This window comes from Pelophylax lessonae (genome assembly GCF_965119305.1).
Source record: "Pelophylax lessonae genome assembly, chromosome: 3".
Classification (NCBI taxonomy): Eukaryota; Metazoa; Chordata; class Amphibia; order Anura; family Ranidae; genus Pelophylax; species Pelophylax lessonae.
This window is the reverse complement of record NC_138770.1, coordinates 136,783,928-136,809,203: the sequence shown is the minus strand read 5'-3', so window position 1 is coordinate 136,809,203 and position 25,276 is coordinate 136,783,928. Positions and strand designations below refer to the sequence as shown.

General features: G+C 41.1%; 1 protein-coding gene across 1 annotated transcript in view; it reads right to left on the bottom strand.

The window, feature by feature from the left end:
• Window positions 1-25,276, bottom strand: part of NBAS (NBAS subunit of NRZ tethering complex) — a 1,303,215-nt gene that overhangs the window by 57,433 nt on the left and 1,220,506 nt on the right. The window contains exon 50 of the mRNA XM_082252487.1: window positions 8,486-8,630. Within this exon, the coding sequence (XP_082108613.1) occupies window positions 8,486-8,630 (145 nt within the window). The remainder of the gene's footprint in view (window positions 1-8,485; window positions 8,631-25,276) is intronic.

Here is a 25,276-nt window from a genome sequence, read left to right as displayed (position 1 = left end):
CTTTAAAAGATAGGTAATAAGTGTTTTTTTTTTTTAAAAAAAAGCATCCGAGGAAAATTTTAGCATGACAATACCAACATCACGGGAATCTCACAGCCATGTTAGCATATTAACTCCACTTGCACATAAGGGATAGCTATCTGAATTCACAACAGAGTGTTGTTTTAAAAAGTGAAACAGGGAAAGCCTTCTAAACTCATGTGCAACCAGAACAATGTGGACATGTCAGCCATCCAACTATGCCATACCTTTTTAGCATTTTTGGGGCAGCCTCTATTTTGATAAGTGGCTTTATAAAATGGGATTGCCTTATTAATTAAGCCCTTCCATAAAGCTAATGTAGGCGGCTTAGGTTTCTTCCAATAAAGAAGAATCACCTTACGTGCAAAATAACGTTATAGACAGTAAGGTTCTCTGTGCTCTCAGGAGTGCTAGTTCTTCCACTAAGCCAAGTAGACACACAGCAATAGTTATGGGTACGTGAACCACCTCCCAGCAGAAAAGCTATATTAGCGGGCATTGCCAAGGTTATCCTTCTCCTTAAGTCTGGTAAAAATAGCCTACTTTACGATTTGCATAGACCCATATCATTGTTGGCATCAGATGTCAAACTCTTGGTCTCTGCTGCACATACCTTTGTGGGTGATTACCTGTCAGTGCCCATGGGGAGGGATTTTATTGTTTAGGCAAAGACTCTACTCTAAGAAATGATATTGAGGAGCAGACACGATTGCAAATCTTTCTTTGTTTTAGCCTATGCCTGGTTCTAAAGCTGGGCAAACATCGTACTATTTTGTATAGAATCTGAAGAGGTCCCTCTGGATTCCATTTCTAATAACTTTTGTTGATAACACAGCACTGGATAAAGTCCCTGTCTATTTGGTTTAATAAAGCTGATACTTTACAAAATGTCAAATTTTTTAATAATATATTTGGATACAGATATATATTCCTATAAATCTGGAAACCTAAGTAATGTTTAGAGGAGGGTAGCCAAATCAGTTTAGTGCATCTGTTCTACTGGGAGAAAGACTTGGCAGGTAACTTAACAGCACAATGCAGATAGTTTTATATGGTCCAAGGTATGTGTAAAAATGCCAAATGTGTTTTTTTTTTTTTTGTGGAATTAGTTTTAATTATAAATGCTACCTTATACAGTAACAAGAGACATATTTGGCAATTCAGTGCAATACAATATCAGTGGTGTGAATGGGATCGAATTATTAATAATGCCCTTGAATTATAAACCCCAATATGATGATAGGTAGTTTGTGCATTAGAGTGGATATTACCCCAAATGAATGACATTTAAGGCCCCATGCAACACGCTTTCGGGTGCGTTCTGCTTTCACTTGACACCAGTTCTTGGTTCATTGAAATTAGTCTATTTTACCTGAATTTGACCTACTTCTAAGCTGCAACAACCTGCTTTTAAAAGCTTCTTAAATTGTTTGGGGTGAAAAGCAAGTTCTGATGCAAACAAATACCCAGAGATAAGTCCTTAGTTTGCTAAAGAGTTATTTTATTCCAATATGATAATGGGTCGTTTGTGAATTAAAATGGATCTAAATCACAAAGGAATGACATTTAAAGTGTTACTAAACGGTAAAATCAGTCTATAAATGCAGTAAAGCATGCTTGTTATTCTCACTGTGGAACCTAATGGGTAATCCTCTGCATTGAGTAAAAATACTGTTTGATCCTGTCTCCTCTGATCCTCTTCTCCTTCCATTTTTCCCAATATATTTCCTGATAATACAGAGCCAGGGGACAGGCTGTAAATGCCCAGTTTGGTGTGTATTGCTAGAGAGTTTATTTTTTTTTTTTCTTGGGAGGGTGCATGTGATCAGCAGATGGCCAACCAGCACTGTCCAGACAGAGGGTTAGGGGTCCTGCATCCTGACAGGACAGCCAGTGCAGTATGAAAACACCTCCTACAAGCTTTAACCAGACACTCATAGAACTCATAAGACTGCTATATATTGCTGATGAAAAAAGGTCTTTAGCAGTTTATATTTACTAAAATAATTACCGTACATTTTCATGTCCTGTGTACTGCAGGAAATCAGGTATAGTGAATGCAGGGTCTGAGGTTTAGTAACACTTTAAGGCCTAAGCCTAATGCAACATGCTTTCACATGCCTTTCACTTACAGTGAGTTCAAGATGCTTTTATATTTCATTGAAACATGCTTATTTAACCTGCATTTGAGCCACAGTATGTCCAAGCTGCATCAAGCTGCTTTTGCATTCCCCTTGACTTGTATGTGAAAAAAAGTCTATAGACACAGGTTCTTTTTTTTTTTGCTAAAGAGTTACTTAACCCCAATATGGTGAAGGGTAGTTTGTGCATTAAAATGCATTTGACCTAGTTTTAAGCTGCATTCTGATGTAAACAAAAGCCCCTAGACATGAGTCCTTCGCTTGCTAAAGAGCTGTGTATTCGCAACCCTTCAGAGAGATGGTTTTCTATTAGGGCCTACATAACATTGGCCGTGCATGCGTCCACACCAGTTGGAGAAAGACATGAACACCACTCGGTCCTGTTCTGCATCGCCCGCTGATGTAAGGCAAATACAAGTTGGTGTAATTAGTAATGGGAGGGCTCTGAATCCCATGCTAAACATTACCAGCTCCGGGTTCTAAAAGCTAATGTATCATAATTATGGTTGTTGGCAAGATTTATCAAAGACTGGTTTCCAAAAACTGCAACATCTATTACAATTATGGTGGCAAACTCCCCTGATTTATTCACCAGAAGAAACAAAAAAAATGGGGCATGGAGCTGAAAAACAGACAAGTGTAAGGAGACATTGAGGTAGACATAAAAAACTACAAGATATCTCTCCACTAGTCTCTCTAGAAGGAAGAATTGGCCTTTAGGAAACAGCTGTGAAAAACAGTTTTTTTATTGAAGCGCACGCATACACACACAAAAACCCCTCTGTAATGCCACAGGATAAAAAGGCCCAATTGAGAAGGAAAGCGCAACTAAAAGGATACATAAGAGAAAAGCCATGAAAACAATCTCTTCATTGTACATAACAGTGGTGACAAGGTTATTACACCTGAAAAGAACAAAAATGAGATTTGCAGCGTGCACCGATTTTATTTCTTTCCAGGCAAACATGAGAAGAAGTCATGGTTTGTTTAGCCAGTTAAGCAGTGTCAAAGTGCACGCCTGTCAGCCTATCTCAATGACAGATATCAATGCTTTAACTAAGAGGAGATGGGGAAGGTTGGTTTTAAATGGATTTCTTCCTGCCTGTCACATCTAACGGCAGCAGAAACCCAGCAGTCGGCGCTTAAATTTCCATCCACAATATATTATACTCCGCCAGCCAAATTGCTGCACACTGGATGGATGCAAAGCTGTATTTCTTGATGAGACGAGAAGCAGCGCCATCCATTGCCATGGATACAATGTGCCGGGCCGTAAATTCGCAGGGCGCATAGAACCTGCGCTGAGCGAGAGAGCAATTTTCAAGTAACATTTTGATACAGTACACAGTGTGAAAAGCCATCACAATCATAAATGAAGAAGAGAGCTATAAAAAGAAGCAAATTGCGCTAAAAATGCTTTCAAGAGATGCAGATAGACAATTCTATCAGCTAAGATAGATTTGATTTGTAGGTGAACATGACAACACATAAATAACACACAGTATGTAAGAGGCAGTCTAGAAAATAAAAGGTTTTCTGACAGTTATAATGGCTAGTGGTTACCCATGCAGCCACTACCTGTTTTCATCAATGTTTCCTATACAATATGGCTGCTTTACCCTACTGATTGCACAGAGGGGTAGTGGTAATGTGTCTACTAGTAGGGCCCTATGATTTTGTTACTCCCTTGGCAAAAAGAAAAAGAACAAAGTTGCTATGATGTGCAAAATGCAACAACTTGCAAGTTCCTGCAGCTATGCCAACATCCTGGACCATTCAAATCAGCAAAGCTTGACATTTCTAGGTAGGCTAAGAGATAGAAAGGTAGCATTGTGAATCAAATCAGGTAAACCACTGTGCTGTCAACCCAGCACAGTGTGCTTGCCTACAGGAGGCTGCTTCTTCATTGCCTATTTAACAACCAGGTGACCAAGCTGCTCTGTTCATTTATTACAAAAAATAATTATACAAACCCTTGTGCCAACATTTAATATTTCTTAGACCTCTCCTTTTAGTTTTTGCTTGTGACATCGTGGAGGTTAGAGGCTTTGCCAGGTTTAGTCCAGTCCCCAGTGGGGAGATTTCTCCTAGTGGCTTGCCAGGACAGGATGTAATGGGAAAGAGATAGAACTTTCCATTTTTTTTTTTTATTGTTGTCTGTGACTTCCTCTTCTGGTGACAATCGCTTTCCCCATTTCTTTTCCTAGCATCACAGATAAAACCTGACAGAATTTTAATTGGGAAGAGTGGGATTCTTCCCACTCTACATACCTTAAGATTGGTACAAGTATGCTTGTACAATTTTTTTGTTTTGCATAAACTGCAAGGCTGTTATTGAAAGCACTCTGAGGTCACATGGTACTCTTCTAGAGTACACAGGAAGCTTTATACACATGCCCGAACTGGGACAAAAAAATAGGCCCAGACATTTTAGACCGAGTAGCCATTTTTTTTTTTTTTTACAAAATTACAAATAATGACAAAAACATGTTTCTTGATGTCTTTTAGTTATACATAGCTCAAAAAAAGTAAAGGAACACTTTGAAAACACATCAGATCTCAAAAGGGGAAAAATATCATGCTGGATATCTATACTGATATGGCCTTCATAATGTGTTAGGACTGAAAGGGTGCCACATCGTTTGATGGAAATGAAAACTATCAACCTACAGAGGGCTGAATCCAAAGACACCCCAAAAATCAAAGTGAAAAAATGATGTAGCAGGCTAGTCCATTTTGCTGAAATTGCATTGCAGCAACTCACGTGCTTATATGTATGCCTGACAAAGTCGGGGGAAGGTTCCTTATGAGATAACAGATGGTGTCCTTGGGAATTTCCACCCAGATCTGGACCAGGGCATCACTAAGCTCCTGAACAGACTGAGATGCAACCTGGCGGCATCCAATGGACCGAAACATAATGTCCCAGAGACGTTCTACTGGATTTAGGTCAGGCGAGCGTGGGGGCTATTCAATGGTATCAATTTCTTCATCCTTCAAGAACTGGCTGCATACTCTTGCCACATAAGGCCAGGCATTGTCATACACCAGGAGGAACCCAGGACCCACTGCACCAGCTATGGGTCTGACAATGGGTCCAAGGATTTCATCACGATACCTACAGTAATGGCAGTCAGGGTGCCATTGTCTAGCCTGCAGAAGTCTGTGCGCCCCACCATGGATATGCCTCCCCAGACCATCACTGACCCACCACCAAACTGGTCATGCTGAATGATGTTACAGGCAACATACCATTCTCCATGGCTTCTCCAGACCCTTTCAAGTCTGTCACATGTGCTCAGTGTAAACCTCCTCTCATCTGTGAAAAGCACAGTCTGCCAGTGGCGGACCTGCCAATTCTAGTGTTTAAATGCCAATCGACCTCCATGGTGCTGGGAAATGAGCACAGGGCCCAGTAGGGGACGTCAGGCCTTCAGGCCACCCTCATGAAATCTGTTTGTTTGATCAAAGACATTCAAACCAGTTGCCTGCTGCAGGTCATTTTGTAGGGCTCTGGCAGTGCTAATCCTGTTCCTCTTTGCACAAAGGAGCAGATACTGGTCCTATTGATGGTTTAGGACCTTCTATGGACCTGTCCAGCTCTTAGAGTAACTGTCTGTCTCCTGGAATCTCCTCCATGCTCTTGAGACTGTGGTTGGAGACAAAGCAAACCTTCTGGCAATGGCACATATTTATTTGCCATCCTGGAGGAGTTGGACTGCCTGTGCAACCTCTATAGGGTTCAGGTATCGCCTTATGCTACCAGTAGTGACATTGACCCTAGCCAAATGCAACACTAGTGAAAAACAGTCAGAAAAGATGAGTAGGGAAAATAAATGTCAGTAGCCTCCACCTGTAAAACCATTCCTGTTTTACAGGTTGTTGCCAATCTGGTGCACCCGTTGTTAATTTCATTAACACCAAAGCAGCTTAAACTGATTAACAACCCCTCTGCTACTTAACTGACCAGATCAATATCCCATGAGTTTACAGGACTTGATGCTATACTGTGATTAAAAAGTGTTCCTTTAATTTTTGCGAGCAGAGTCTGCTTCAGCCACTGTAGGCAGGGTAGATGATTCTCACAAACTTATTGTGAGAGGAGGAGAACATTTTAAATGAGCATTCAGGTGCTCGGCATTATTATAATTATACAGGATTTATATAGCTCCACACCTGCTGCATGCTTGAGCTGGGTCAGTGATGCCAGGTATTGAACTCAGATATAGCCAATTAACAAGCATTTTCAAGTAGAGATCAGAAAAGGCAGCCTCACAATTCTCTCTGCACGGATTTCCTTTCATGTTCCAAAGAAATGTTGTATTCAGTGGCAAAATCTCTACTATTTACCAAAGGATAAATAGTGCGGTCCGAGCGCTCTGTCATTGTAAAACACAGTTGATGACCCTGCACTGCAGTGTACACAATGATAGAACACAGAGTGTGTAGTCACTTCAAAGCAAACCTGTCCCCACACATTTCTCAGTGATCATCATTTTCTAGCTTCTCTTCCAGTGACTTCTTTGCACTCACCTTGACAGGTAAGCCATGCCTACATTACAAACTGTGGATCGCCATTGGCCAGGAGACAATTGCCTCTCTATTGGGTGTGACCCTTGCCAATAGGAAAGGGAGATTGTTTGCTCTCACCTTTGGCCGCGACAGTGTCAGGCACTCTATTTGACCTCAAATAATGTTGACAAGCAAAGATATTAAATGACAAAGATATATGCATGTATATATAGACGTATATACCCCCGGAGGTCTGGGTTATTATCAATAGAAAGTCTCTTGCTGACACAGCTGGCTGGAGTTAGGCTGTCTCTTTGGACAAGCTGAGAATTGGTAAGCTGCAACAGAAGAAGGGGAAGCGGAGAAGGAGGCACCAAACCGCCAACGGTGTAGCGGGACTTATTCAACAGTGTAGGTTAAAAAACAATAAAATACAATAAATTTGCACTCGCAAAAGTAGCTTAAAACAGGCATATAGCAAGCTCCATGTGGAGCTGCCAGTACTAACAGAGACTGCTGAGATGATAGGAGCACTGTGGAAGCCAGGGATCCAGGCAAACTACCAGACAACAGCCACGGGAGACTCAAGAAAGGATGCCACAGACTCTGTAGCCACAATAAAATTGCACTCACAAAAGTCGCTTAAAACAGGCATATAACAAGCTCCATGTGGAGCTCTTGGCTGATGAAGGAGGCGTAGTTTGGCCTTCTAAACGCATCAGAAACAGAATCTCAACTCCCTAACCAGCTCCTCTCTCGACTCTCCCGTGGCAATATGCCTGGATCTCTGGCTTTCACAGCATTCCTGTCATGTCAGCGGTCTCTGTCGGGACTGGACTCAGCACTGGCAGCTCCACATGGAGCTTGTGATATGCTTGTTTTAAGCAACTTTTGTGAGTGTACTTTTATTGTATTTAAACATACACTGCTGAATAAAGGATTAGAGTGCACTATTAAACCCTTCTCTCACCGAGCACTGTGGCGCAAAAGCTAAAATAAAGAAAGACTGAAGTATTTTTACTACCTGTATCTAAAAAGCACAATTAATATTTTTTAAAGGAAAACTGTGCTTTCCTAAATATATAAATATAGCATATACAATTGCTATGCAAGCCATTTTGTGATTTACTGTTATTAAAAATGATCTTTCCATTTCAATTTTGAAGTCATGTGATTTTCTAAAAATGTTTAATAAATGTAATGCAATATGGCAACGTTGAGGCATTCTGTACAAAATAGACCCCACAAATATCCTTTCCTGCTAGTGAGATTGGCTCACTGATTTTCTCTTCTCTGCGAAGAATCAAGTAAAGGGCATCACCTCTAATAGGAATTTCAATTTTGGTAAACTACTCCCTAGAGGATAACTACTTCCAAAGGGACGCAGACACTGCAACTTTCCTCATTGCAACACTGAGAAGCACAAGATGTCTATACTGAACATTGACCCTTTCATTTCGGAATCAGTTTGAAAAAGATTTGTTAAGACAAACAGCTTCTCTTCAGAATGCAGGAATTCCGCTACAAAAGTCTGTAAAAATCTCATCAATATACATGGATCAAGTAGGGAGAATTACTGCGCTTTACATAACTAACACTGTTTTATATCTGCCTGAAGTACAGATTTTAGATTGCTAAAGGGTGGCAGGTACGCTATTATCAGGATTTGCTTATGCAGAAAAATAATGTTGTACAGTAAAACAACAAAGTTTAGTGGTATATATATAGAAAAGTTGTCGAGAAGACAGGAATACCCCTGAGGAGTAGGAGCTTAGTGGTAGCAGAATTTTCTAATAATAAAACTAGCTCACCTCAGCGGAGAAGGCATGTTTGGAGCCGTAGAAAGAGCGGCACAACTTCAAAATTTCGGCTGCTGTTTCTTCTCTGCTCTTGGTCTCACAGCTGGAAAGCATTGCCTTTACCAGTTTTACCCAAGGGCTATCTTCCAAACGTGCACTGAAAGATGGAGAGAGAAAATGTCATCTAAGGATCTGCAAAGATTACAACATGCTGTGGGAATTTGGGGAGACAATAATTTAAAACCTTGTGGCAATCCCTGCAGTGAATAAAAGGTTTAAATCTGCATAAGGGAAGAAGTGACACCTTCTTCTTGAGTAAGATGAATTGCGCCTTCATTTACTGATCACTGGAGGCATCTGATGTGGCCACAGAGTAACATTCACATCAAGGTTTCAGGATTTAATGGAACCACAAATTATGCTATGTAGAGAGACCTACACAGTTGCAAAATGTTACACTTTACTCTTACTAAATATTAACTCAAAGCCTCTGGAATTTATGCAGCATTATAAAAGGTACAATCTACTTTCAGGTAGCATTATCTGGTGGCCGTAAAAGCAGTCTTTACAGAGCTCCAGTATACACAAGTTTGGACATATTCTATATTTATAGAAATAGTACACAAGCTACTAGTACCCAACGGTGTCTAGATGTCTAAACTCAAGAAGAAAAGTGTATTATAGTATATTCCAGTATACCTGTCCTTATATGTAATAGCTTTTTTCAAGCTTTTTTTATTTCTTTATTCACCCGGTGATACTGTTAGTAACAAGCACCCTGTCCTAAGGTGACAATGCACGCTGACAGTGCTGTATCTATGGCAAAGCAGCATTGCCACCCCAGGACAAGAAGTGTGCGCACTACAGAACACTTCTCCCTCTCCTCCATAACATTGGAGGGAGGTGTTATCTAGTCCACAGGTAAAATGCTAAATTATAGCGGTCAGCAGAGAGCTCAAGAAATAAATAACTCACAAAACTTTTTTCAGGATCGCTAGGTTTTTTTTTTTTTAGTTGCAGTTGTTGAACAGATACAAATGTAAATACAAAATGCTTTCAATATGTAGGAAAGAAAGATCAAATAGAAGTTCATTGTTAGGGTTTACATACACCTTAAACACTCAAGTGCTTTAATATACAAATTCTGACTTCTGGTAAAGGCACGCAATGTCCAACCCTCTCTTATTTTCTCTACCTCACTACTAGCCTGGGAAGGCCATCAATCATAGGTCAAACCAAAAATATAAATGGTCAGTTCACCCAAAACTGAAATTAAATTTTTTGGTTCATGGGGGCGACAGTTTCTCGAATCTAAAAAGCAAAAATGGAAGTCACTCAGGTCAATCTAAAATGAACAAAGAGGAGAAAGATTCACATGGGCAGGGCAATATACAAAACAATACCAAGGGAGCTCAGCAAACTTTCCATCTAACTAGCAAAAAACCCAACTAACTACTCAGGTAAAATAAAAAGAGAAAGAAGAGTGAAAATACATGTTGAAGCCACACTGCCATGCCATGGCTCTTCTGTAAAGTTTAATATTGGTCAGACAATGCACTGACATCACTGCTGCCATAGTACTATGTGCTGGGTATTCAGTGTGCCTTTGTACCTTTAAGGAGGGGTGGGTTCCTTCCAGGTCCACCGGTCCTCTGCCTATCTATTAAAATGCATGTGCTCTCATTGTGGAGACTGACTGAAGTTATAGAGTTAAGGACTACAGAAAACAGGGTGCTTTGATGGGGCCTGTAGCTTACGTATGTATTTGCAAAAGTGTGCAGCCTAAACTCTTGTTCTTAACGCATAATGTTAGACAGGTCTATTCCGTTGGTTGCCAGCTGGCTAGTAAGTTTGAGCTTAGAAATCTCTTTGTATTTGTTTGACATACCTCACCCTTTCAGTGCTTCTTGCTGCAAAGTCCAGTTATAGGTGGTGGCAGTGGCCACTTGTTTGTATTTTGATTATATTGGTTAGGCAACACACTTTGCTGCCATAGTGCTATGTGCCGGGTGTTCTGTGTGCCCCTGTACCTTTAAGGAGGGGTGGTCTCCAGGTCCACCTGCCCTCTGCCTATCCATTAAAATGCATGTGCTCCCATTGTGGAGACTCACTGAAGTTAGAGTTAGAGACTACAGAAAACAGGGTGCCTTGTTGGGGCATGTAGCTTATGCATGTATTTGCAAATGTGTGCAGACTAAACCCCTGTTCCTAACATTTATTGTTAGACAGGTCAATTTGGCTGGTTGCTGGCTGGTTGGTAAGTTTGAGCTTGGAAATCCAAGTATTATATAATCTCAGTATTTGTAAGGTGTGCTCTCTAACTTAAAACTTTAAAAATGTCTAACTATTGGGCATATAAAGCAATGTGCAAACTAAAAGCAGGATCACCTGAAGGGAGTACCATCCTTCTTAAATGTACAGCAACACATCAGAAGCCAATACATCACATTTACAAGGCAGCTAAGACTGCCACAATTAAAAAAATGGCATTGTCAGCCACACAGATCAGCTGGAAACTTGCAAAAAGGAGAAAACTGCACATGGACAGGGCAGGTTCTTATATCTTTGGGAAATTATGAGTGAGCCCACTGTGACCACGTATCTGGGTCTACACACCTTATTTTTGCCTTTATAAAGGATTCCCAGTGTCACTGTTGGTCCTTTATTGATTTTATATCATATAGAAAGCAACCTAATACATTTGGAACATGTAAAAATAGGAATAAACACCTAAAATTCTTAGGGGGTATTGAAGAGATTCAGAATTTATGGCAGTAAGATTTCACTGTTTCTTAGTAGCAGGACCACTATAGGAATAAAGGCCTGTAAGTCAGGGACCACTGTACCAATTTCCCAGCCGTTGCACCCCTAGTTGTCATGATTTCAAGAGAATGATGTGAATGTGCAGGCCAAGTATAAGCAATCCCATATGGTGGAAGCCCAGGCTGTAAAGGGATTAAGATTCACATCCTGTTACAAAAATATGTTTTTAGGCATTCATGGTATCATGCAGACTGAATGTTAAAAAAATGATATCTTATATTATTTTCTTGTTGCCCATTTTATTATCAGAGTCATAAAAAAAAAAAAAAAAAAATATTTTAGCAACTGACCTAAAGGTAGGAAGACCTTGGTTCATAAAATAAAAAAATCAAAAGAACAATTTTATCTATTTCATTGCACAAAGATCCCCTTCTGTCTGGTAATTAACTAAGTCTAGACTGAAATAACAGAAAGAAAAGTCACCCTGACAGCAAAAACAAGCTGTAATCACTGCAGTACTCGCAGACCTCAGATCTCAGGTGTACAAGAGATCTGACTAATTTCACTCCAAACAGTAACAACTGACAATAACAGATTATGTCGGATCAACTAATGGAAAAAATAAAGACAATTACGCAATTCTAGATCACACAGGGAAAGCTTAAACCTTTCAGAAAGAAATACATTTAAATTAGGAATGGAATGCCCAACAACAAAGGCTGCAGTAAAGATGGCACTTTGGATTGAAACTGTAGATGGAATAAGGAGGATGGAGGTCAGTGACCTTGAAATGGAACTGGCTAGAGGTCATAAATTACAACTCTAAAGAGAACATGAGCACAGAAAAGTGAAGTCTATATAAAAAGAAACTACCTTTATAAATGTAACATAGTTCACCTTTAACAAAGCCAAGAAAAAAATAGTAAAATAAATAATTGTTTATATACAGTATCTCACAAAAGTGAGTACATCCCTCCCATTTTTTGAAAATATTTTATTATATCTTTTCATGTGACAACACTGAAAGAATTAGCTACAATGCAAAGTAGTGAGTGTACAGCTCGTATAACAGTGTATATTTGCTGTCCACTCAAAATAACTCAACACACATTATTGTCTAAACCGCTGGCAACAAAAGTACACCCCTAGGTGAAAATGTCCTAATTGGGCCCAATTAGCCATTTTCCATCCTCAGGTGTCATGTGGCTCGCTAGTGTAACAAGGTCTCAGGTGTGAATGGGGAGCAGGTGTGTTAAATTTGGTGTTATTGCTCTCACTCTCTCATACTGGTCACTGGAAGTTCAACATGGCACCTCATGGCAAAGAACTCTCTGAGGATCTGCAAAAAAGAATTGTTGCTCTAAATAAAGATGGCCTAGACCAAGGATAAGCAAACTATGGCCCTCCAGCTGTTGCAGAACTACAAGTCCCAAGAGGCATAGCAAGACTCTGAGAGCCACTAGCATCACATCCAGAGGCAGAGGCATGATGGGACTTATAGTTTTGCAACAGCTGGAGGGCCACCGTTTGCATATTCCTGGCCTAGACTATAAGTAGATTGCCAAGACCCTGAAACTGAGCTGCAGCATGGTGGCCAAGATATTACAGCAGTTTAACAGGACAAGTAAATAAAAAAAAAGGGAGGGGCTGGGTGACGTCACTTCCGGTCTGCGGTCGTTACCCGAAGTTCAGGGTTTGCACGCGGCTTACTGCAGGGACTGAGCGGTCCATGCCCCTATTCATCTGTCTGAACTTATATGTAAGTTACTTATGTTTTTTTATTAAATATTTATCTTATATACTACACCATAGAGCCCTTATTTATTTTTTTATGAGTGAATCACCAAGGGGATATTTACTTCCAATAGGTTTGGCTATCTATCCACAACTCCATACCAGTTGAGCTATTACCTCTATTGGAGCTTCACAGATGAGTATTATACCCATGATAAACACCTTATTCATTCATCATTGAGGTGAGTGGTCACTGCACTCAATGTTGGATTCTGTGTTGGGATTTTCACATTGGTGACACTGTTTGATTGATTATTAACATCACGTTTTGGATCACTAATTTTTTGCTTCATTATCAATTATATTTTTATGCACACTCACATGGACTTTTTTATGAACTTCTATATATCAATCACTATTTTATGAATATTTTAAATAAGTGTGTTATGTCTTTTTGATATGGTCTATTATTGGTTTTTACACAATAATCATTGTAATTAGTGCCGGTTTACACAGTTTTTTAGTTTAACAGGACAGCTTCCACTCAGAGCAGGCCTCGCCATGGTCGACCAAAGAAGTTGAGTGCACATGCTCAGAGTCCTATCCAGAGGTTATCTTTGGGAAATAAATGTATGAGTGCTGCCAGCATTGCTGCAGAGGTTGAAGGGTTGGGGGGGTCAGTGCTCAGCCCATACGCCGCACACTACATCAAATTGGTCTACGTGGCTGTCATCCCAGAAGGAAGCCTCTTCTAAAAATGATGAGCAAAAAAAGCCCGCAAACAGTTTGCTGAAGACCAGCACACTAAGAAAAAGGATTATTGGAACCATGTCCTGTGGTTTGATGAGACAAAGATAAACGTATTTGGTTCAGATGGTGTCAAGCGTGTGTGGTGGCAACCAGGTGAGGAGTACAAAGACAAGTGTGTCTTGCCTACAGTCAAGCATGGTGGTGGGAGTGTCATGGTCTGAGGCTGCATGAGTGCTGCCGGCACTGGGGAGCTACAGTTCATTGAGGAAACCATGAATGCCAAAATGTACTGTTACATATTGAAGGAGAACATGATCCCTTCCCTTCCCTTCAGAGAACGGGCAGCAGGGCAGTATTCCAACATTATAATGACCCCAAACACACCTCCAAGACGACAACAAGAGTAAAGGTGATGGACTGGCTAAGCATGTCTCCAGACCTAAACCCTATTGAGCATTTGTTGGGAATCCTCAAACAGAGGGTGGAGGAGCGCAAAGTCTCTTACATCCACCAGCTATGTGATGTCGTCAAGGAGGACTAGAAGGGGACACCATTGGCAGTCTCTGAAGCTCTGGTGAACTCCGCGCCCAAGAGGATTAAGGCAGTGCTGGAAAATAATGGAGGCCACACAAAATATTGACACTTTTGGCTCAATTTGGACATTTTCAATTTGGGGGTATACTCACTTTTGTTGCCAGCAGTTTAGACATTAATGGCTGTGTGCTGAGTTATTTTGAGGGGACAGCAAATTGAAACTGTTATACAAGCTGTACAGTCACTACTTTAGAATGTAGCAAAGTGTAATTTCTTCAGTGTTGTCACATGAAAAGATATAATAACATATTTACAAAAATGTGAGGGGTGTACTGATACTGTATAATAAGAAAGGCACGTTTAAACGTTTATCTGGATACATTCACTGCATGCTTTTCATGAGTGAGCTTGTTTAACCAAACTATTGTATCAGTCTATTTATTCCTTGCAATCAATTAAAACTTTCACTTATCTGACTGTAGGATTATGAAATTGGTTTTAGTATAGTTATCCTTTAACTGACCCCCATTTCCCCCCAGCAACCTCTCTTTGTCCTCTCTGCCCTGGTGGGAGTTGAAGAGGAGCTGCTAGAATGTATTCTTGACTCAGTGTGGGACTGCTAACTATTGGTTCAGAGGCTTGCAGTGCAGGACCAGGTCAAAGTGCATATTTAGCAACATAAATGTTTAGTGTTTGGGGAAAGGGGTTATCTGTTAGAGACTTTCTTTAGGTATTGGTTAGATTTTGTGGGTTGAAGTGGACTACATGACAAGGGACAGGGTAAAGGCTGAATTTAAGGGTTGCTTTTGTGTTTTAGGCTATGCATTTAAGTAGAGGAGGGTGCTTTGGTATGGGGCATTTTAACTTTAAAGGAGCTATATTTTGTACTAAGACCCCTGTAGTAAAACTACCAGTGACCTGCAGAGCAATGGAAAAGAATGCCCTTAGCTTCTTTATTGATATAAGCTTAAGACAAAGCTTAAGAATGACTATAATCAATATCCTTAATTTTCATTGTTTTCTCAAGGAACAGCACACATAGATCTACACAAACAATTAATAATTTAATAGAGGAGCCTATTTTACCAAAATCCAAACTGTGGGGAGTTCTGCTATTGGGTAGAGTGGTCACTGCTCAATTGAGCTGTATTAGCTTCAAAACCTAATGACCAAAGAGTGACATTGCACCATGCTCTATAGACCCTTTTTAGCATGCTACCCCAATGCCTGCACAATGCTACTCACCTAGATAACATTAATAAACTTGGGTATTTCCTCTCATTACTTACAAAAGAAAGAAATATGATATAATGGAAAAAGAGCGCTTTAACCGGTTGCCGACTGCGCACAGTATATTTACTGCGGCAGTCAGCCCCGGCCAGGCAGAGTGACGTAGATTTACGTCGCTAGCCTGTCACCGGGTTTTGAGCCAATATCGGGCGAGTGCGCGCCCGCCTCGGCCTGTTCACAGAGGAGTGCGGGCGTGTGACCGGCGGACCCGATGTCCGCCGGTCACACTACGATCGGCGGTAGAGCGGGAGAAAGGCGGACGGCTTATGTAAACAAGCCGCCTGTCATTCTCCCCTGTGTAAAAATGCAGATCAGACGGTTCTACTATGTAGAACCGTTGATCTCTGTTTTTACACTAGGAGACCTGTCCCACTACAGTAAGAATCACGCCCCTAGGACACACTTAACCCCTCCCTCTCCAATACAGTTAACCCCTTCCCTACCAGTGTCATTTTTGCAGTAACAGTGCATATATATAGCACTGATTACTGCAGTAATGTCACTGGTACCCCCAAAAGTGTCAAAAATGTCAGTCAAGGGTCCGATCTGTCCGCCGCAATGTCGCAGTACCGCAAAAAAAATCGCAGATCGCCGCCATTACTCGTTAAAAAAAAACCACCAAAAATGACAAAAATCTTTCCCTTTGTTAGCAAACGCGATAACTTTTCCGCAAACCAATCAAAATACGCTTTTTGCGATTTTTTTTACCAAACATATGTAGCATAAAACAAATTGGCCGAAAATGTTAAAAAATTTTGATTTTTACATTTTTTTGGGGGGGAATTTCATATAAAAAAAAGTGAAAAATATTGTTATTTTTGCAAAATTTACGCTCTTTTTTTGTTTATAGCGCATGATCAAAAAAATCGCACAGGTGATCAAACACCACCAAAAGAAAGCTCTGTTGGTGGGGAAAAAAAGGACGTGAAATTCGTTTAGGTACAGCGTCGCACGACCGCGCAATTGTCCGTTAAAGTCACGCAGTAAAAAATCGCAAAAAAACCCCTGGTCAGGAAGGGGGTAAAATCTTCCGGGGCTTAAGTGGTTAAAGAACTAGACTCTAATCCAGGTAGCTATTCCCAATTTAAACTTGAAGAATATTCACATTGTATACAGCATTATGTAAAGAATCATTTTCTGGGCTGTCCTAGCAAAACTGTGGGCACAGATTAACATGTGGGTTTTTATATTAACATATAAATAAACACAAATGTATTAATTGGCTCACAAGAAAATAATAGTCAAGCTAGAGTTAATTGGCAAATGCCAAGAAACACATAATACTTCTATTTCCGAACCAAAAAAGTATGCTTAATTACAGGAAGAAGACCTTTGGTGCACTGTCTATTAATTATACATAAATCCATTAATTAGATACAAAGATGATAATGTATTGCCACCGCAAAGGGCAAAAAAAAAAAAAATGTGTTGATAAGTCTTTTCATGGTTCATCCTGTTCTTTGAAAGTGAGATGGAAACTCAGAATAGACAAACTTCAAAATGTGTCATTAATGTTTCATTTGCCGGTAACAGGCAGACTAGAGTTATTAAACAAAAGCGATCCTCTTCTGCAGCAAACAAGAAATTTACCATTTAAAAAGGAAAACAGTCCCAAGGGGCATCACTTAATATTTTGTTGCAAATGTATATAAGCGTAAGATAGGGAGATGTTTAATTAAGGCCACTAGTATAGATAGCTCATCTCTAAAATTCGAAAGACTTTAGGTATGTTTACCAAATGGTTCAGCTTCTTTGTTTTGTTACGGTTTTCATGCAATAACTAAAAGAAAAAAAGACCTGGGCTATTTGAAAGGTGCTATCTGTCAAGGGATCAAAAACAAATATGTGTACACTGCTAAAACCATGTGCTTTATTAACATACATTTCTCAACAGTACATTATTAAAAACAAGGATAAAAAGTTTTTGTATGATTACAACCAAATGTACAGTGAGGGAAAAAAGTATTTGATCTCCTGCTGATTTTGTACGTTTGCCCACTGACAAAGAAATGATCAGTCTATAATTTTAATGGTAGGTGTAGTTTAACAGTGAAAGACAGAATAACAACAAAAATATCCAGAGAAATGCATTTAAAAAAAGTTAGAAATTGATTTGAATTTTAATGAGTGAAATAGGTATTTGACCCCTTCACAAAATACGTTTTAGGATGTGGTGGCAAACCCTTGTTGGCAATCACTGAGGTCAGACATTTCTTGTAGTTGGCCACCAGGTTTGCACACCTCTGGAGGGATTTTGTCCCACTCCTTTGCAGATCCTTTCCAAGTCATTAAGGTTTTCGAGGCTGACGTTTGGTAACTTGAACCTTCAGCTCCTTCCACATATTTTCTATGGGATTAAGGTGTGGAGACTGGCTAGGCCACTCCAGGACCTTAATGTGCTTCTTCTTGAGCCACTCATTTTGTGCCATTGTAATGCTGGAATACGCATCCACAACCCATTTTCAATGTCCTGGCTGAGGAAGGAGGTTCTAACCCAAGATTTGACAGTAAATGCCCCCCCCCCCCCATCGTCCCTTTGATGCGGTGAAGTTGTCCTGCCCCCTTAGCAGAAAAACACCCCCAAAGCATAATGTTTCTACCTCCATGTTTGATGGTGGGGATGGTGTTCTTGGGGTCAAAGGCAGCATTCCTCCTCCTCAAACCACTGCAAGTTGAGTTAATGCCAAAGAGCTTGAAAACACTTTCACACAGTTCTCCTTTGAATCATTCAGTTGTTCATTAGCAAACTTCAGATGAGCCTGTACATGTGCTTTCTTGAGCGGCGGGGGGACCTTGCGTGTGCTGCAGGATTTCAGTCCTTCACGGCGTAGTGTGTTACCATTTGTTTTTCTTGGTGACTATTGTCCCAGCTGCCTTGAGATCATTGACAATATTCTCTCGTGTAGTTTTGGGCTAATTCCTCACTGTTCTTATGATAATTGAAAGTCCACGAGGTGAGATCTTGCATTGAGCCCCAGACCGAGGGAGATCGACAGTTATTTTGTGTTTCTTCCATTTGCGAATAATCACACCAACTGTTGTCACGCTCTCACCAAGCTGCTTGGCGATGGTCTTGTAGTCCATTTCAGCCTTGTGTAGGTATACAATTTTGTCCCTGACATCCTTGGACAGCTCTTTGGTCTTGGCCATGGTGGAGAGATTGGAATCTGACTGACCGATTGCTTCTGTGTACAGGTGTCTTTTATAAAGGTAACAAGCGGAGAATAGGAGCCCTCCCTTAAAGAGAGTGCTCCTAATCTCAGCTTGGTACCCATAAAGAAGACACCTGGGAACCAGAAATCCTGCTGAATGATCAAATACTTCTTTCACTCATTTAAATGCAAATTAATTTATAACTTTTTTGAAATGTGTTTATCTGGATTTTTTTGTTGTTATTCTGTCTCTCACTTTTAAAATAAACCTACAATTAAAGTTAAACACTGATCATTTATTTGACAGTGGGCAAATGTACAAAATCAGCAGGGGATCAAATACTTTTTTCCCTCACTGTAATTAGAACATTATTATTTTAAAACACCTCCCATGACCAACCCATTGATATTTTACACAATTAAGCACAACTTTACATGTAAGTACATATCTAAGCATCAAAATGATAATATTGCAAGCCAAATTACAGAGCAATGAGCAGTTTTGTTGTGTATGGGCGTGTTTCGCATTTAGCTTAATCAGGAGAGATAAGGTTATTATGCATTAAATGTGACCCAATGTGGTCCAATAGAGGAGAAAATAAGGACCCACAAGACCCTCTGAAAAAAGGACAGGATTACCAGAGGAGTCCAGGGCTCAAAAGCTCCCATGTTAGATAATAATTTGTAGGGAAACACCCAAAAACACTCAATGTGAAGTATGGCTACTAGAACAATGAGTATCTTCAATAAATAAAGTTCTACAAAGGTCTTTGGTAGGGAGACTCCATGGAGGCTGCAGAGATAGCGTGTCCCTCCTACAGATCAGCGATCGTGGCATGACTCCACTATCTTGAATGGCTAAGTTTGCAGGCAGTGGGACCTGTCAATTCAACATGCCGGGTTAAATTTGCTGCAGTGGTGTCACGAAGTATCGCAGGCTGTATAGTAGACTTTAGTTGCGTGGTCTGGGTGGTAAAACCATAGCAAAAGAGGCCTTGACCTCCCTCCTTCAGTTCTGGAAAGAGTAGGAAAAGGGTTATAACCTCAGAGTGTCCTATTGTAATATTTCCTCTCAGTTTCTGTCCTCAAGGCACAACAAGAAGTGGGAAGAGATCTCTACAAAGTGAGAGGAATTCCCTTCTTAAACAACTGTCACATTAACAGGTTTCCTCACCATAAGAATTATTCTCAGTCCTCGTTCTGGTGATAATTCTTGTTCTAATCAGTTTTTGTCTGGGTGAAATGATCACCAGAACATATAAAGAGGGTGAAATGTCCTTGTGGGGGACACAGACAGCAAGCAATACCTAACAGGATGTTAATCCATCGCTACTCTATCATAAAAATAAAAGTTTGGTTGTACACACACTTTAACCCATTGCTTTCACACTAACTTCTCTTTCGCTGAGATCCCCTCTGCCAAAGACTAAAGCTAGCCATACATGGCTAAATTTCTCTTGTATAGACCATGGGCTGTGCAAGAGAAAATTAACAGATTGCTCCATTCAACTAAACAGTGTTAATGGAGCAATCGTCAATGTCACAACATCTGAATACCCAAACAGCGACTGCCTCTGAATAGATGCAGTCTCTGGTAAGGCAATCATTTTCCACCTGGTTCCTTTGATTTTTCAGTCAAGTTTAGTCACATTTGGACGAGTTGGGTGATGCCAACAGCACCACCTACATCAATTTGTGACCAATTCAGCAGGAGCTGACCAAAATTCGAGCCTTGTATGGTCAGCTTAAAGTGATTGTAAAATATCCCCTTGTAAAACAACCCATTCAGTTTAAAATATAAATAAAAGGCAAAACAGTTTTATATAGATATTAAAAAAAAAAAAAACAATACAAACACCCCCCCTTTTTATTTTTTTAAATGATCACACTCCCTCTGTTCTCAGCTGCATAAGAGCTGGGGGGGGGGGAGGAGAAGCAGCAGCAGAACACCGAGCTTCCCAGTAAATGGTTGTACAGTTGGGGGTGTCAGGACAAGTCTGATCATTAGAGGAGAGTACACTGAGTTCCCAGCATAACTAGAGAACTGACCACAGTGTGCTCTCCTGCTTAGTGTGGTCAGTTTTTAATAGGAAAGCAGAGGGATTGGCAGGAACACCAGGGAAAGAAAGCAAAACAAAGAAAACAGGATACTTTTCTCATACAAGTACATGGTACAGCAGGCACATATGAGGAATATGAATATATGTTGGGGTAACAAACGCTTTAACTTTTCTGAGCAAGAACCTCAGCAATCTACTGCTTTGGGAAAATGTGCAGCAATTACTTTTTAAAGTGATTGTAAATGTAAGTGATTGTTAAAAAAACACAAAAAAAAAACAGGTTTATATGTACCAATTCCACTGCACAGAGCATCCCTCAGCCTCTCCCACTCAGGTCTCTTCCTGACGTTACTGGCTCCTCCTCCTATTGGTGTGCCACCATAGGGAGCCGCTTTCTATTGTGACACACCTGCTGGCTCGATCCCAAGCCTCGCTGCCTGCATCCATATATTGAGACCACATAGCTCAGCCCTGCCCCCTCGTCACATGATTTGACTGACAGCAGCAGGAGCCAAACCCTGTGAGAGCAGGGAGAGCTGCTACAGAAAGACACATTGCTGGATCAAGTGAAGACTCAGGTAAGTATAAGAGCCGGTTCACACTCATGCGGCGCTCGCATGTAATGTTGGAGCGCACTGCTCCTTCATTACATGCGATCGGCTGTGCGGTGCGAGTGTAGCCATACACTTTGTATGGCTAAATTCGCACCGTACCCGCAGCAAACACGCACAGGACCCTTTTTTGCAGCCGCATCAGGATCGGATCGCACAGCAGTTCACACTTGTGCGATCCGATCCTGTGCGAACTGCAAGATCGCACTGCGATATGCGATTAAACTGGGGGTGTCGTTAAGATTACATTGACACCCCCAGCGTATCGCATATGGCAGTGTGAACTGCCGGGGGTGCGTTTGCGATGCAGGAACAGGCTGCGGATTTGCAGCCTTCCCGCATCGCATAAGTGTGAACCGGGGCTAAGGGGGTGTAAAGGGGCATACAGCTACCTAAATATTTTTTTACCTCCAGCCCTGTTTCAGGGCTTTCTAGTTGCGACACTTCAGCGTAACTTCAAAATGGACTATCAGTGCAATTTCATTGCGGCTTGCTGACACTCTGTGCGACTCTATTTAACAGATGTCAATGCAAGCTGCAATGAAATCGCACAGAAATAGTGCAGGAACCTTTTTCAAAGTTAATGCAACTTGAGCTGCACCTATCTGAATGGTTCTATTGCAGCAAATGGGGTGCGACTTGTCATGTGACTTTGAACTGTGTGACCAGGGCGAATGCTGAGAATTCATTAAGGTAAAAAATGTTTAGGCTTTAGAACCACTTTAACCACTTGCCGACTGCCTAACGCCGATCTACGTCGGCAGTCAGCCCCTCACAGGCAAAGTGACGTAGGGCTACGTCACTAGCTTGTGAGGGTCTAGGGAGCGAGTGCGCGCCCCCGGAGGCGCGCTCCCGCGTGGTCACGGACCCCCCCGCGCGTGTGACCAGCGGACCCGATGTCCGCCGGTCACTCGGCGATCGGCGGGGAAGAGGGAGAATGTCAGGCAGCTTGTGTAAACAAGCCACCTGTCATTCTCCTCGCTGTAAAGACACTGATCAAACGGATCTAGTATGTAGATCCGTTGATCAGTGTCCTTACAGCTCAAGCCACAGCCAATCACAGTAGAAAGCACGCCCCTAGGGATACACACAGCCCCTCCCTCCCAAATAAAGTTAACCCCTTCACAACCAGTGTATTTTTACAGTAACAGTGCATATGTATAGCACTGATTACTGTAGAAATGTCACTGGTAACCCCAAAAGTGTCACAAATGTCAGTCAAGGGTCCGATCTGTCTGCCCCAACGTCGCAGTACCGCAAGAAAAATCGCAGATCGCCGCCATTACGCGTTAAAAAAAAAAACAACAAAAATGACAAAAATCTTTCCCTTTGTTACTAAACGCGATAACTTTTGCGCAAACCAATCAAAATACGCTTTTTGCGATTTTTTTTACCAAACATATGTAGCATAAAACAAATTGGCTGAAAATTTTAAAAAATTTTGATTTTAACTTTTTTTTGGGGGGGAATTTCATATAAAAAAATGTGAAAAATATTGTTATTTTTGCAAAATTGACGCTCTTTTTTTGTTTATAGCGCGTGATCAAAAAATCGCACAGGTGATCAAATACCACCAAAAGAAAGCTCTGTTTGTGGGAAAAAAAGGACGTCAAATTAGTTTAGGTACAGTGTCGCACGACCGCGCAATTGTCCGTTAAAGTCACGCAGTGCCGAATCGCAAAATACCCCCTGGTCAGGAAGGGGGTAAAATCTTCCGGGGCTTAAGTGGTTAAATCCAAAAGAATATTTGTTTTTGAGACGGTACCCCTGATATACTGAGATCTCCTGGTGGCCAGTAATGCAATAAATATTGAGCCATTGGGTCATGTGACCATTGCTGCAGGACAAGCCTAATGTTCAATTTTTTTGATCCTCGCCTTGGATGACTGGCGGCTATAGGATCACTGAGTTCTGTTTTCTCCAATATAGGTAAGGATTTCAGGGCTTCTTTTAGCATATTTGAATTAAAGACAGCAGTGTGGGCAGGAGAGCGGGGGTGTTATTTCACTTTAGGTTTGCTTTTTATTATTTCTAAATTTCTCTCAAGGAAATTTTATTAATTCTTGTGAAAAGAATGTTTCTAATTTTTAATTGAATCAATATCTTGCAAAAACAGACATTACATATGGTTTATAATAATAATAGCAACAATGACTGTGCGCAATAGAGGAAGAGCTGTTAACAATGCATATTGTGGAGCTCAATCAGCAAGCTGTTCCTGGTTTAGGTATGACAAGATAGCAGCAACTTCTGTCACCATGAACCATCTGCATAGCTGAAAGAGTAAAGCAATTACTGACACAAGGATAGACTCCCAGGACAGCACACAAAATATGTCATTGCTTAACTCATGTATCATTAAACTGTTTTTGTTGTATGCACAAGTTGGAACTCCAATTGGATGTTGCGATTTGCATGGTAATTTCCTTCCAGGACCCAAGACTTTTTTCTCAAAAAACATCTCAATAACCTGGTACATTAGTGTAAAATAAAGTAGAACGTAAGGCTGGGTTCACACTAGTGATCGACCGATATCGGCTTTTCGTTGCCGATATTTTGGCCAATGCATATCGGTATCGGCCGATGTTTTTGTACATTTAAAAAAAATATATATATATATATATATATATATATTTTTTTTTTTTGACAGGTACTTTTGTGAAGGGATCTGGGGGTCAAAAAGACCCCAACCCCCTCATCTGCACTTAAAAGCATTCAAAATGCCAAGTTTGGCTGTTTTGAATGCTGTAATTTTTTTTTAATCTGGCGCCAGACAGTACCCGGAAGTGATGTCACTCATGACATCACTTCCGGGTTTTTTACATGGAGACCTGATCAGAGCCTAATGCGGATTTGATCGGGACTTCGGTGGCCGTGCAGGCTGGTTGCTGGTGGGACGGGAGACCCGGGCGAGCCGTGGAAGGTGGGGGGACCTCCCCTCCCGCTCCTTGTAATGACAGCCGAGCTCCTTCTCAGCCGCATTGGTTGTCATTACAAGACAGCGGACCGTCGGCTATGGACGCCGGTACCGGGCTGATGCCTCTAGCTGCAGGCATCACTCCGGTACACGCACTTTCCCGAAATATCGGCAATATTGGTAACCTCCAGGGCCGATGCCGATATATTGGGAAAAGTCCCTTTCGGCCACCAATATATTGGCTTGGCCGATAATTGGTTGATCCCTTGTTCACATTGTGTGCGGAGTGGCAGGGGGTCCGGTGCGTCCCTGTTCTCCGTTTAAGGTCTGAACTTTTGGGCTGAATTCGGACATGAAATGGACCAAAAGACGCACACAGGACTCTTCTGCAAACCGCTCTGCAGCCGTCCCAGAGCTGTGTGAACCAGCTCTCCTGACATGCGAATTGGATGTGGGGAAATCTGCATCCAATTGGCACCAGTGTGAACCCAGCATTAGTGTTATTTTTAAACCACTACTCCACCACAGTAAAAAAAAAAAAAAAGTACTTTAAGCCCAAGCTGCTTATAACTATTGTGGGTCCAGGACTGCCTGAGCTCATATGTAAACAGTTAGGTTTCTATATATAATTTGATTGCTTTGCAAGATTATTGGATATAGTCAAAACAATATCAAAATGTGTAAATATATATTTATACAAAAACATGTATTTATTTGGAGTCTATAGGTATCTCTTCAGCGTTATATATAAGTTGGGTGTTACAGCACAGGTAATTTGGCTAGTTTCCCACTGGAATTAGTTATGTGGGTGACTGGTCAGCACTATTGCCTGTCTCTAATCAACAGATCAAAAGACCTCTTTTGATTAGTGGCCAAGATTATAAAAGCTTAAAAATCTGATCCGCAGCATTTAACAGCCACTTTCTATGTACATGCACTCCAAGGATGGCTGCATGTCATTTTTCAGGGCAGGTGTCCTGATGGGGACAGCA